At 43.9% G+C, this 14,151-nt stretch overlaps 1 protein-coding gene across 7 annotated transcripts in view; it reads left to right on the top strand.

Moving 5' to 3' along the window:
- Positions 1–14,151, top strand: part of LOC117347945 (neurogenic locus notch homolog protein 1-like) — a 284,187-nt gene that overhangs the window by 211,429 nt on the left and 58,607 nt on the right. For 6 of the 7 annotated variants that reach the window (XM_033919452.1, XM_033919455.1, XM_033919451.1 and 3 more), the window contains 4 exons: positions 375–470; positions 6,667–6,762; positions 12,062–12,154; positions 12,780–12,875. In XM_033919452.1, coding sequence (XP_033775343.1) covers positions 375–470; positions 6,667–6,762; positions 12,062–12,154; positions 12,780–12,875 — 381 coding nt within the window. The remainder of the gene's footprint in view (positions 1–374; positions 471–6,666; positions 6,763–12,061; positions 12,155–12,779; positions 12,876–14,151) is intronic. The other variant, XM_033919449.1, reaches the window with a different exon arrangement.

Below are 14,151 nucleotides of genomic sequence, written 5' to 3'. Positions count from 1 at the left end.
CTAGTTATTTCACATAAATTGCACATGGTGGAAGTCCTAGGTTGTTTCACACGTAATACCCTTTTGGGTGTATGATTGTGACAGCTGTGCATTAGGGGCTGTGTTTGCCCATTGCAGACTGTGGGACTGAGGACTCCCCATTCACTTATAATAATTTGCCGGGGCTGTCTCTCCCCCTTACTCGTCGTGGGTCAGGGGAGACTTTTTCTCCTTCTTTACTTCACTACTCCTGTTTTGGGGGGTTTTGTTGCTAATTAATAGTGCATGAGCATTTGGAGCCATTGATGAAGAAGGAATCATTTATTTATCTCATCTGGTCTTACAGACTGAGAAGTGTGACTGTGACTGTGACAGGCTGTTGTCTTTCTTTTTAGCTACCTGTGAATCTCTTTGTTACAATGGAGGGACGTGTCAGCCCTCAGGGAACTGCACGTGTCCAAAGGGTTATTCAGGAAGATTCTGCAATAACTGTAAGTTTGAGATCCATCTTTCTAAATAGATAAAGAACAGAGCTGGGAAGAGGGAAGAGACTCCTGTTTCCCACACTTGGCCATTTTAAGGGAATTAAAAGCTGTTTAACTGTCAAGTGCATCGCTACTTGGGTATTATGCGTGAAAGGAGAATCTATTTTAATCTTATTCAGACTTAGGAGAATACTGGCTAAGGTTCCTGTATTTATTTGTTTATTATCCAGCAATTTGTACCCCGTCCTGCAGGAATGTCTGGTGCCGTTCCCCAGGAGTATGTTCCCGCTATACCGGATACACGGGAGCAGCAGACTGTGGGAATGGAGAGATAGAAGGAGGGAATGGATGGGTGGAATGTGTTTGAATGAAGGATATAGAAATTTGGGGTATCCTTCTGTAAGCCTGAGCAGCTTTAAACCTGTGCACGCACACACAGACAGACACATTGATAAGTTACAACAAAGCACTTTTTTGGTTCATAAAATCTGAATCTTGTTATTTCACCAATTCAGGGAAGGCAAAAGAGTCTCTTGAGTCAAAGGATATCAATATTTATCGCAGGATAAGCAGGCAGCATATTCTCACATGTGGGTGACGTCATCCACGGAGCCCTGATGCGGACAGCCTCGCAGGCAGACTTGCTTGTAAAACTTTAAGAAAGTTATTGATAGCAATTCTATCTTTATTTCTCTCTAGTGGTGGTTATTGTACACAGATGTGGTTTGTTCTCTTCGATTGATTGTATACAGATGTCACATCATTACTATTGTATAAGCATCATGATCTGTTTATTTCTCCCTTCTTCTTTTTCCCCTCCTCTTTACTGATATGGAATGTTGAACTATCACTGCCTAGTTCTGGGGCGTTGACTCATGTATTTACTGTTTTCCAGTACAAGTATTATTGTCACGATCTCCTGTTATATACTTGTATTCTTTTATTCTTTTGTTATGCAAAACTTTCAATAAAATTTACTGAACTTAAAAAAAGAAAGTTTGTGACTGCCGCACCGCTCCAGTAGGACTGCCTTCCTGCCCGACGTAGGACGCGGGTCTCCTTAGCATTTCAGTTTTACGTGGAGCCGAGAAGTCTTCATTTCGACGCTCTACACTAGACTTAGTTGTACTCGTGCCTTCTCTCACCGCGGCTCGTGCCTTTTCTTTACAGGGTCGCTGTGTTGTTTTGCGTGTTTATTTTCTTTTAAAAAAAAATTGCAAATATCCCTCTCCTAACCAAGATGCTAGAGTCCATCATTTCTTCCCAATTCTCATCATACTTAGAGAGATTCTCTATTTTTTTACGCTATCAAAATGGCTTTCGTCCTAACTTCAGCACCGAATCCCTACTGTCTTTCCTGATTTCAAGGGTTCAACAACTTCACTCTCGAAACAAGTTTGCCGTCCTCCTACAATTTGACCTTTCCGCTGCTTTCGACGTTGTTCACCATGATATTCTTGTTTACCAACTCTCTGAGATAGATATCAACTCCACAGTCCTAGGTTGGTTCTCTAAATTCCTCCGCTCTCGTTCTTACATTGTTAACATGAATAGCACCTCATCCTCCCCGTGGAAACCGAATTATGGAGTCCCTCAAGGCTCTCCACTATTCCCTATCCTTTTCAACATCTATAAGTCCTCCCTAAAACTCTTCCACCTATCCCCCCTTGAAACAATTTACACTTATGCAGACGACATCCTCGTCTTCCTCAAGACCGATTCGAACCTCACTGACCTGTCTAAGAACATATCCTCTTGTATAATGAGCCTACAATCCTGGGCCCACACTGTGCAAATGAAATTGAATGAGTCCAAAACAAGACTTCTTTGGCTCGGTCCAAAACTAGATCACCTACCCACCTCCATCCCACTACCCTCTGGCTCCTCTCTGCAGCTTGAGTTCTCGAGCAAGGTCTTGGGCATCATCATTGATTCCACATTGTTCTTCAATGACCACCTCCAATCCTTGGTAAAAAAAATGCTTTTTCAGCCTTCACATGCTGAGGAAAGTTAGATCCTGCTTCTATCAAAAACATTTTACCCTCCTTGTCCAATCCATCATCCTCTCCAGATTGGACTATTGCAACTCTATCTACTTAAGCCTAACTAAGAAAAACCTCCACAGACTCCAACGGATTCAGAATGCCGCTGCCAAGCTCATCTTCGCTAAAAGTAGATCTGACCATGTTTCCCCGCTCCTGACCAAGCTCCACTGGCTTCCGATAATCGCTAGGGTCCACTATAAATGCGCCTGTTTAGCTTTCAAAATCCTATATGGTATCCTTCCTCCCTTTAGCCCTCTTTCTTGGAATTCCTCAAACCCTAATACCACCAGATCCTCCCAAAAATTAAAACTATCCTTCCCCTAGCTAAAAGGCATTTCCCACACAGGAAAGCTAGGGACCTCCATCCACTTCAAAATCACTGAGCTCTGGAACAACCTTACCTCCCCTCTTCGGAACTTGAGCTCTCTCCAAGTTTTCCGCAAACATCTGAAAATCTGGCTTTTCTCAAAAAATGTAAGTCTCCCTCCAACTTAGGAATCAAGGAAACTCTTATATCTTGGCATCCCAAGTCCTCTAAATTTTCTTCACACTTCTACCTCTAACCCTCTGTTGTAGTTCCTTCCTATTTCTCCTACTGTAAACCGCGTCGAGCTCTACGAATGTGGAGATGATGCGATATACAAACCTAAGGATTAGATTAGATATATATCATTATTATAAGTTTCATTTTCTTCGTGTCATGGTGGGGCTTTACCCGTGGCTGTTTTTCATTCTATGACCCGGCCGGTCATAGGCTTTAAGAATTGTTACCGGTGCAAACGCACGATCTCCCTCACTAACCCACACAATTGATGTGTGCAGTGTTTAGGACCTAATCATTGTCCGGAGTCGTGTGCCAGCTGTGTTACGCTACAAACTCGAGCCCTCAAACGTCGTCAAGTTCAGGTACAAAAAAATATTCGGCAGCATGGATAGGCCTTTACCTAAGGCCCTAAACCCAATTCCTACCCCGACCTCGACTCCTAATCCAGGCAAGTCTTCTACGGGGCTACCATCTTTCACCTCGACCTTGATCAAACCTTCCTCATTTGAGAAGTCTTCGTCTTCGGGAAAATCAGCTAAATCTTCTCCTGAGGAGCCGTTATCCTCACAGTCTGACTCGGGTAAGATAGCTAAGTCACCTTCTCCAAGCATGCAACCCTTAGAACCGGTGACTTTGAAAACCCCAAGAAACGTGCCTTAAAATCGAAGCATCTTTATTCCTTGAAGTTTTCTTCCTCAGAGACTATAGCCACACCAAATGTACCAGATTCAGTGGTCCCGGTGCCAGTTTTGCTGAATATGTTTGCAGAATATGTTGGAGACTATTCTGCATCAGGAGTTTGGTAACATGCTTGACAAATTAATTCATGCTTTGACTCTGCTTCCTGCAGTCCAGCCTGAGCTCTCAGCAGTATTACAAGGAATCGAATCCTTGGCAGTGCCTCGAGCTCAACCTACTCATTCTGTTCAAGGATTCGAGCCCTTAAGAGTGCCTCGAGAAGAATCTTCACACTCTATACAAGGAGTTGAGTCCTATAGAGTGCCTCCAGATGAAACTACATACTCTATACAAGGAGTTGAGTCCTTCAAAGTGCCTCGAGATACCTCGTTACAATGACCTGAGTCCTTTATGGTGTCTCGACCTCGAACTCCATTTTCTAGTCCTACCTCTTCACATAAGGTGTTGCCCTTTTCGAGGCACAGGACGAGGACACCTCGACATTCATCTTCCAGACTGGATCTGATTCAATCACGAGACATACTTCTCCACATCATCTGTTGAGGCTTTCCTCCATACCTAGGTTGCCTTCTCAACACAGGTCTCGTCTCTCCAGACATCGAAGCTCTTGAAGACTTCATGTGAAACCTTATCATTCTTGTCAGTCGAGTTCTTCTGCTGCAAAGGACTAAGCCACACAGATCTGCTCCTCAACTTTTTGTCTCCTTCGATCCAAACAAGTTGGGACGTCCAGTTTTCAAGCGCACCATCTCCAACTGGTTGGCTGCTTGCATCTCTTTCTGCTGTGCTCATGCTGGACTACATCTACAAGGTCGAGTCACAGCCCATAAAGTCAGAGCCATGGCAGCATCAGTAGCTTTCCTTAGATCCACTCTTATTGAGGAAATCTGCAAAGCTGCCACTTGGTCTTCGGTTCATACCTTTATCACTCATTATTGTCTGGATTCTTTTTCCAGACGGGATAGCCATTTTACAAAATTTATTCTTCTAAATTGCCAACACTCCCACCATCCCATTTTGGTTAGCATGGAGGTCACCCACATGTGAGAATATGCTGCCTCCTTGTCCTGGAATAAAGCACAGTTACCTGGAGTACTGCATCCAGCACTGGTCGCCATACATGAAGAAGGACACGATACTACTCGAAAGGGTCCAGAGAAGATCGACTGTGCCTCTTCTCTCTTGAAAATAGGAGACTGAGAGGGACATGATCGAAACATTCAAAATACTGAAGGGAATAAACTTAACAGATAAAGACAGATAGCTCACCATCTCCAAGGTACGGAGAACGAGAGGGCACTCTCTAAAGTTGAAAGGGGATAGATTCCATACAAACGTAAGGAAGTTCTTCTTCACCCAGAGAGTGGTAGAAAACTGGAACGCTCTTCCGGAGTCTGTTGCAGGGAAAAAATACCCTCCAGAGATTCAAGACAAAGTTGGACAACTTCCTGCTAAACAGGAATGTACGCAAGCGAGGTTGGACTCATTTAGATCACTGGTCTTCGATCTGGGGGCCGCCGTCTGACCACGATAGACCACTGGTCTGACCCAGCAGTGGCAATTCTCATGTTAGGTGTTATCCAGGGACAGCAGGCAGATATTCTCACAACCCACCCACCTCACCTGCTTGGCTTCTTAGCTAGCTATCTGAACTGAGGAGACGCGCGCCCCACATCGGGCGGGAAGGCATAAGATATCAGTTGCGTCCGTATCATAACTGCTAAACCTTCTTAGATTCCTAGTTTTCTTTGGATAAAATTAGTATCCAAGAAGATCACATTTACATGCGTAAATAAAAATGTAGTGCTCCTTTATATTTCACTAATAATACCTTGAATCCAGAGTAAGCTGGCTCGCGTTACCGACTAATCACCCTCTATTACTCTTCTACTTAAATGAATGACGTGATAGTGTGTATGTATCTAATCAAGTGTCTGTGTGTACATGTTTGTTTTATATCTCTCTCTAGACACACAAACCTCTCCGTTCACCAATTTCCTTGCATTTTCTTGCAGCGGTCTGTGACTTCAGTTGTAACAATGGCTGGTGCAGCGCCCCGGGAAACTGCACCTGTTACCGCGGATACACTGGACCAGGGGTGTCAAAGTCCCTCCTTGAGGGCCGCAATCCAGTCGGGTTTTCAGGATTTCCCCAATGAATATGCATTGAAAGCAGTGCATGCACACAGATCTCATGCATATTCATTGGGGAAATCCTGAAAACCCGACTGGATTCCGGCCCTCGAGGACCGACTTTGACACCTGTGCACTGGACAAACCTGTATGAATGGTGAGAGAGCAGGGTCCTGCAACCACTGATTACAGAAACACATGTCATTAACAATACATGAAGGAGAAAAAGTCTTCCCTGACCCAAGACGAGTGAGGGGGAGAGACAGCCCTGGCAAGCACACCTAATAAATTATTATAAGTGAATGGGAAGTCCTCAGTCCCACAGCCTGCAATGGGGAAACACAGCTCTCACAATCATACACCCAAAAGGGTTTATCAATTTTCACTTTTAGCACACTGCTTTGCGCACTAGTTATTTCACATAAATTGCACATGGTGGAAGTCCTAGGTTGTTTCACACGTAATACCCTTTTGGGTGTATGATTGTGACAGCTGTGCATTAGGGGCTGTGTTTGCCCATTGCAGACTGTGGGACTGAGGACTCCCCATTCACTTATAATAATTTGCCGGGGCTGTCTCTCCCCCTTACTCGTCGTGGGTCAGGGGAGACTTTTTCTCCTTCTTTACTTCACTACTCCTGTTTTGGGGGGTTTTGTTGCTAATTAATAGTGCATGAGCATTTGGAGCCATTGATGAAGAAGGAATCATTTATTTATCTCATCTGGTCTTACAGACTGAGAAGTGTGACTGTGACTGTGACAGGCTGTTGTCTTTCTTTTTAGCTACCTGTGAATCTCTTTGTTACAATGGAGGGACGTGTCAGCCCTCAGGGAACTGCACGTGTCCAAAGGGTTATTCAGGAAGATTCTGCAATAACTGTAAGTTTGAGATCCATCTTTCTAAATAGATAAAGAACAGAGCTGGGAAGAGGGAAGAGACTCCTGTTTCCCACACTTGGCCATTTTAAGGGAATTAAAAGCTGTTTAACTGTCAAGTGCATCGCTACTTGGGTATTATGCGGGAAAGGAGAATCTATTTTAATCTTATTCAGACTTAGGAGAATACTGGCTAAGGTTCCTGTATTTATTTGTTTATTATCCAGCAATTTGTACCCCGTCCTGCAGGAATGTCTGGTGCCGTTCCCCAGGAGTATGTTCCCGCTATACCGGATACACGGGAGCAGCAGACTGTGGGAATGGAGAGATAGAAGGAGGGAATGGATGGGTGGAATGTGTTTGAATGAAGGATATAGAAATTTGGGGTATCCTTCTGTAAGCCTGAGCAGTTTTAAACCTGTGCACTGCACACACAGACAGACACATTGATAAGTTACAACAAAGCACTTTTTTGGTTCATAAAATCTGAATCTTGTTATTTCACCAATTCAGGGAAGGCAAAAGAGTCTCTTGAGTCAAAGGATATCAATATTTATCGCAGGATAAGCAGGCAGCATATTCTCACATGTGGGTGACGTCATCCACGGAGCCCTGATGCGGACAGCCTCGCAGGCAGACTTGCTTGTAAAACTTTAAGAAAGTTATTGATAGCAATTCTATCTTTATTTCTCTCTAGTGGTGGTTATTGTACACAGATGTGGTTTGTTCTCTTCGATTGATTGTATACAGATGTCACATCATTACTATTGTATAAGCATCATGATCTGTTTATTTCTCCCTTCTTCTTTTTCCCCTCCTCTTTACTGATATGGAATGTTGAACTATCACTGCCTAGTTCTGGGGCGTTGACTCATGTATTTACTGTTTTCCAGTACAAGTATTATTGTCACGATCTCCTGTTATATACTTGTATTCTTTTATTCTTTTGTTATGCAAAACTTTCAATAAAATTTACTGAACTTAAAAAAAGAAAGTTTGTGACTGCCGCACCGCTCCAGTAGGACTGCCTTCCTGCCCGACGTAGGACGCGGGTCTCCTTAGCATTTCAGTTTTACGTGGAGCCGAGAAGTCTTCATTTCGACGCTCTACACTAGACTTAGTTGTACTCGTGCCTTCTCTCACCGCGGCTCGTGCCTTTTCTTTACAGGGTCGCTGTGTTGTTTTGCGTGTTTATTTTCTTTTAAAAAAAATTGCAAATATCCCTCTCCTAACCAAGATGCTAGAGTCCATCATTTCTTCCCAATTCTCATCATACTTAGAGAGATTCTCTATTTTTTTACGCTATCAAAATGGCTTTCGTCCTAACTTCAGCACCGAATCCCTACTGTCTTTCCTGATTTCAAGGGTTCAACAACTTCACTCTCGAAACAAGTTTGCCGTCCTCCTACAATTTGACCTTTCCGCTGCTTTCGACGTTGTTCACCATGATATTCTTGTTTACCAACTCTCTGAGATAGATATCAACTCCACAGTCCTAGGTTGGTTCTCTAAATTCCTCCGCTCTCGTTCTTACATTGTTAACATGAATAGCACCTCATCCTCCCCGTGGAAACCGAATTATGGAGTCCCTCAAGGCTCTCCACTATTCCCTATCCTTTTCAACATCTATAAGTCCTCCCTAAAACTCTTCCACCTATCCCCCCTTGAAACAATTTACACTTATGCAGACGACATCCTCGTCTTCCTCAAGACCGATTCGAACCTCACTGACCTGTCTAAGAACATATCCTCTTGTATAATGAGCCTACAATCCTGGGCCCACACTGTGCAAATGAAATTGAATGAGTCCAAAACAAGACTTCTTTGGCTCGGTCCAAAACTAGATCACCTACCCACCTCCATCCCACTACCCTCTGGCTCCTCTCTGCAGCTTGAGTTCTCGAGCAAGGTCTTGGGCATCATCATTGATTCCACATTGTTCTTCAATGACCACCTCCAATCCCTTGGTAAAAAAAATGCTTTTTCAGCCTTCACATGCTGAGGAAAGTTAGATCCTGCTTCTATCAAAAACATTTTACCCTCCTTGTCCAATCCATCATCCTCTCCAGATTGGACTATTGCAACTCTATCTACTTAAGCCTAACTAAGAAAAACCTCCACAGACTCCAACGGATTCAGAATGCCGCTGCCAAGCTCATCTTCGCTAAAAGTAGATCTGACCATGTTTCCCCGCTCCTGACCAAGCTCCACTGGCTTCCGATAATCGCTAGGGTCCACTATAAATGCGCCTGTTTAGCTTTCAAAATCCTATATGGTATCCTTCCTCCCTTTAAGCCCTCTTTCTTGGAATTCCTCAAACCCTAATACCACCAGATCCTCCCAAAAATTAAAACTATCCTTCCCCTAGCTAAAAGGCATTTCCCACACAGGAAAGCTAGGGACCTCCATCCACTTCAAAATCACTGAGCTCTGGAACAACCTTACCTCCCCTCTTCGGAACTTGAGCTCTCTCCAAGTTTTCCGCAAACATCTGAAAATCTGGCTTTTCTCAAAAAATGTAAGTCTCCCTCCAACTTAGGAATCAAGGAAACTCTTATATCTTGGCATCCCAAGTCCTCTAAATTTTCTTCACACTTCTACCTCTAACCCTCTGTTGTAGTTCCTTCCTATTTCTCCTACTGTAAACCGCGTCGAGCTCTACGAATGTGGAGATGATGCGATATACAAACCTAAGGATTAGATTAGATATATATCATTATTATAAGTTTCATTTTCTTCGTGTCATGGTGGGGCTTTACCCGTGGCTGTTTTTCATTCTATGACCCGGCCGGTCATAGGCTTTAAGAATTGTTACCGGTGCAAACGCACGATCTCCCTCACTAACCCACACAATTGATGTGTGCAGTGTTTAGGACCTAATCATTGTCCGGAGTCGTGTGCCAGCTGTGTTACGCTACAAACTCGAGCCCTCAAACGTCGTCAAGTTCAGGTACAAAAAAATATTCGGCAGCATGGATAGGCCTTTACCTAAGGCCCTAAACCCAATTCCTACCCCGACCTCGACTCCTAATCCAGGCAAGTCTTCTACGGGGCTACCATCTTTCACCTCGACCTTGATCAAACCTTCCTCATTTGGGAAGTCTTCGTCTTCGGGAAAATCAGCTAAATCTTCTCCTGAGGAGCCGTTATCCTCACAGTCTGACTCGGGTAAGATAGCTAAGTCACCTTCTCCAAGCATGCAACCCTTAGAACCGGTGACTTTGAAAACCCCAAGAAACGTGCCTTAAAATCGAAGCATCTTTATTCCTTGAAGTTTTCTTCCTCAGAGACTATAGCCACACCAAATGTACCAGATTCAGTGGTCCCGGTGCCAGTTTTGCTGAATATGTTTGCAGAATATGTTGGAGACTATTCTGCATCAGGAGTTTGGTAACATGCTTGACAAATTAATTCATGCTTTGACTCTGCTTCCTGCAGTCCAGCCTGAGCTCTCAGCAGTATTACAAGGAATCGAATCCTTGGCAGTGCCTCGAGCTCAACCTACTCATTCTGTTCAAGGATTCGAGCCCTTAAGAGTGCCTCGAGAAGAATCTTCACACTCTATACAAGGAGTTGAGTCCTATAGAGTGCCTCCAGATGAAACTACATACTCTATACAAGGAGTTGAGTCCTTCAAAGTGCCTCGAGATACCTCGTTACAATGACCTGAGTCCTTTATGGTGTCTCGACCTCGAACTCCATTTTCTAGTCCTACCTCTTCACATAAGGTGTTGCCCTTTTCGAGGCACAGGACGAGGACACCTCGACATTCATCTTCCAGACTGGATCTGATTCAATCACGAGACATACTTCTCCACATCATCTGTTGAGGCTTTCCTCCATACCTAGGTTGCCTTCTCAACACAGGTCTCGTCTCTCCAGACATCGAAGCTCTTGAAGACTTCATGTGAAACCTTATCATTCTTGTCAGTCGAGTTCTTCTGCTGCAAAGGACTAAGCCACACAGATCTGCTCCTCAACTTTTTGTCTCCTTCGATCCAAACAAGTTGGGACGTCCAGTTTTCCAAGCGCACCATCTCCAACTGGTTGGCTGCTTGCATCTCTTTCTGCTGTGCTCATGCTGGACTACATCTACAGGGTCGAGTCACAGCCCATAAAGTCAGAGCCATGGCAGCATCAGTAGCTTTCCTTAGATCCACTCTTATTGAGGAAATCTGCAAAGCTGCCACTTGGTCTTCGGTTCATACCTTTATCACTCATTATTGTCTGGATTCTTTTTCCAGACGGGATAGCCATTTTACAAAATTTATTCTTCTAAATTGCCAACACTCCCACCATCCCATTTTGGTTAGCATGGAGGTCACCCACATGTGAGAATATGCTGCCTCCTTGTCCTGGAATAAAGCACAGTTACCTGGAGTACTGCGTCCAGCACTGGTCGCCATACATGAAGAAGGACACGATACTACTCGAAAGGGTCCAGAGAAGATCGACTGTGCCTCTTCTCTCTTGAAAATAGGAGACTGAGAGGGACATGATCGAAACATTCAAAATACTGAAGGGAATAAACTTAACAGATAAAGACAGATAGCTCACCATCTCCAAGGTACGGAGAACGAGAGGGCACTCTCTAAAGTTGAAAGGGGATAGATTCCATACAAACGTAAGGAAGTTCTTCTTCACCCAGAGAGTGGTAGAAAACTGGAACGCTCTTCCGGAGTCTGTTGCAGGGAAAAAATACCCTCCAGAGATTCAAGACAAAGTTGGACAACTTCCTGCTAAACAGGAATGTACGCAGGCGAGGTTGGACTCATTTAGATCACTGGTCTTCGATCTGGGGGCCGCCGTCTGACCACGATAGACCACTGGTCTGACCCAGCAGTGGCAATTCTCATGTTAGGTGTTATCCAGGGACAGCAGGCAGATATTCTCACAACCCACCCACCTCACCTGCTTGGCTTCTTAGCTAGCTATCTGAACTGAGGAGACGCGCGCCCCACATCGGGCGGGAAGGCAAAGATATCAGTTGCGTCCGTATCATAACTGCTAAACCTTCTTAGATTCCTAGTTTTCTTTGGATAAAATTAGTATCCAAGAAGATCACATTTACATGCGTAAATAAAAATGTAGTGCTCCTTTATATTTCACTAATAATACCTTGAATCCAGAGTAAGCTGGCTCGCGTTACCGACTAATCACCCTCTATTACTCTTCTACTTAAATGAATGACGTGATAGTGTGTATGTATCTAATCAAGTGTCTGTGTGTACATGTTTGTTTTATATCTCTCTCTAGACACACAAACCTCTCCGTTCACCAATTTCCTTGCATTTTCTTGCAGCGGTCTGTGACTTCAGTTGTAACAATGGCTGGTGCAGCGCCCCGGGAAACTGCACCTGTTACCGCGGATACACTGGACAAACCTGTATGAATGGTGAGAGAGCAGGGTCCTGCAACCACTGATTACAGAAACACATGTCATTAACAATACATGAAGGAGAAAAAGTCTCCCCTGACCCAAGACGAGTGAGGGGGAGAGACAGCCCTGGCAAGCACACCTAATAAATTATTATAAGTGAATGGGAAGTCCTCAGTCCCACAGCCTGCAATGGGGAAACACAGCTCTCACAATCATACACCCAAAAGGGTTTATCAATTTTCACTTTTAGCACACTGCTTTGCGCACTAGTTATTTCACATAAATTGCACATGGTGGAAGTCCTAGGTTGTTTCACACGTAATACCCTTTTGGGTGTATGATTGTGACAGCTGTGCATTAGGGGCTGTGTTTGCCCATTGCAGACTGTGGGACTGAGGACTCCCCATTCACTTATAATAATTTGCCGGGGCTGTCTCTCCCCCTTACTCGTCGTGGGTCAGGGGAGACTTTTTCTCCTTCTTTACTTCACTACTCCTGTTTTGGGGGGTTTTGTTGCTAATTAATAGTGCATGAGCATTTGGAGCCATTGATGAAGAAGGAATCATTTATTTATCTCATCTGGTCTTACAGACTGAGAAGTGTGACTGTGACTGTGACAGGCTGTTGTCTTTCTTTTTAGCTACCTGTGAATCTCTTTGTTACAATGGAGGGACGTGTCAGCCCTCAGGGAACTGCACGTGTCCAAAGGGTTATTCAGGAAGATTCTGCAATAACTGTAAGTTTGAGATCCATCTTTCTAAATAGATAAAGAACAGAGCTGGGAAGAGGGAAGAGACTCCTGTTTCCCACACTTGGCCATTTTAAGGGAATTAAAAGCTGTTTAACTGTCAAGTGCATCGCTACTTGGGTATTATGCGGGAAAGGAGAATCTATTTTAATCTTATTCAGACTTAGGAGAATACTGGCTAAGGTTCCTGTATTTATTTGTTTATTATCCAGCAATTTGTACCCCGTCCTGCAGGAATGTCTGGTGCCGTTCCCCAGGAGTATGTTCCCGCTATACCGGATACACGGGAGCAGCAGACTGTGGGAATGGAGAGATAGAAGGAGGGAATGGATGGGTGGAATGTGTTTGAATGAAGGATATAGAAATTTGGGGTATCCTTCTGTAAGCCTGAGCAGTTTTAAACCTGTGCACGCACACACAGACAGACACATTGATAAGTTACAACAAAGCACTTTTTTGGTTCATAAAATCTGAATCTTGTTATTTCACCAATTCAGGGAAGGCAAAAGAGTCTCTTGAGTCAAAGGATATCAATATTTATCGCAGGATAAGCAGGCAGCATATTCTCACATGTGGGTGACGTCATCCACGGAGCCCTGATGCGGACAGCCTCGCAGGCAGACTTGCTTGTAAAACTTTAAGAAAGTTATTGATAGCAATTCTATCTTTATTTCTCTCTAGTGGTGGTTATTGTACACAGATGTGGTTTGTTCTCTTCGATTGATTGTATACAGATGTCACATCATTACTATTGTATAAGCATCATGATCTGTTTATTTCTCCCTTCTTCTTTTTCCCCTCCCCTTTACTGATATGGAATGTTGAACTATCACTGCCTAGTTCTGGGGCGTTGACTCATGTATTTACTGTTTTCCAGTACAAGTATTATTGTCACGATCTCCTGTTATATACTTGTATTCTTTTATTCTTTTGTTATGCAAAACTTTCAATAAAATTTACTGAACTTAAAAAAAGAAAGTTTGTGACTGCCGCACCGCTCCAGTAGGACTGCCTTCCTGCCCGACGTAGGACGCGGGTCTCCTTAGCATTTCAGTTTTACGTGGAGCCGAGAAGTCTTCATTTCGACGCTCTACACTAGACTTAGTTGTACTCGTGCCTTCTCTCACCGCGGCTCGTGCCTTTTCTTTACAGGGTCGCTGTGTTGTTTTGCGTGTTTATTTTCTTTTTAAAAAAAATTGCAAATATCCCTCTCCTAACCAAGATGCTAGAGTCCATCATTTCTTCCCAATTCTCATCATACTTA

Source organism: Geotrypetes seraphini, chromosome 14 (assembly GCF_902459505.1).
Source record: "Geotrypetes seraphini chromosome 14, aGeoSer1.1, whole genome shotgun sequence".
NCBI lineage: Eukaryota > Metazoa > Chordata > Amphibia > Gymnophiona > Dermophiidae > Geotrypetes > Geotrypetes seraphini.
This window is presented reverse-complemented; position numbering and strand designations above follow the sequence as displayed.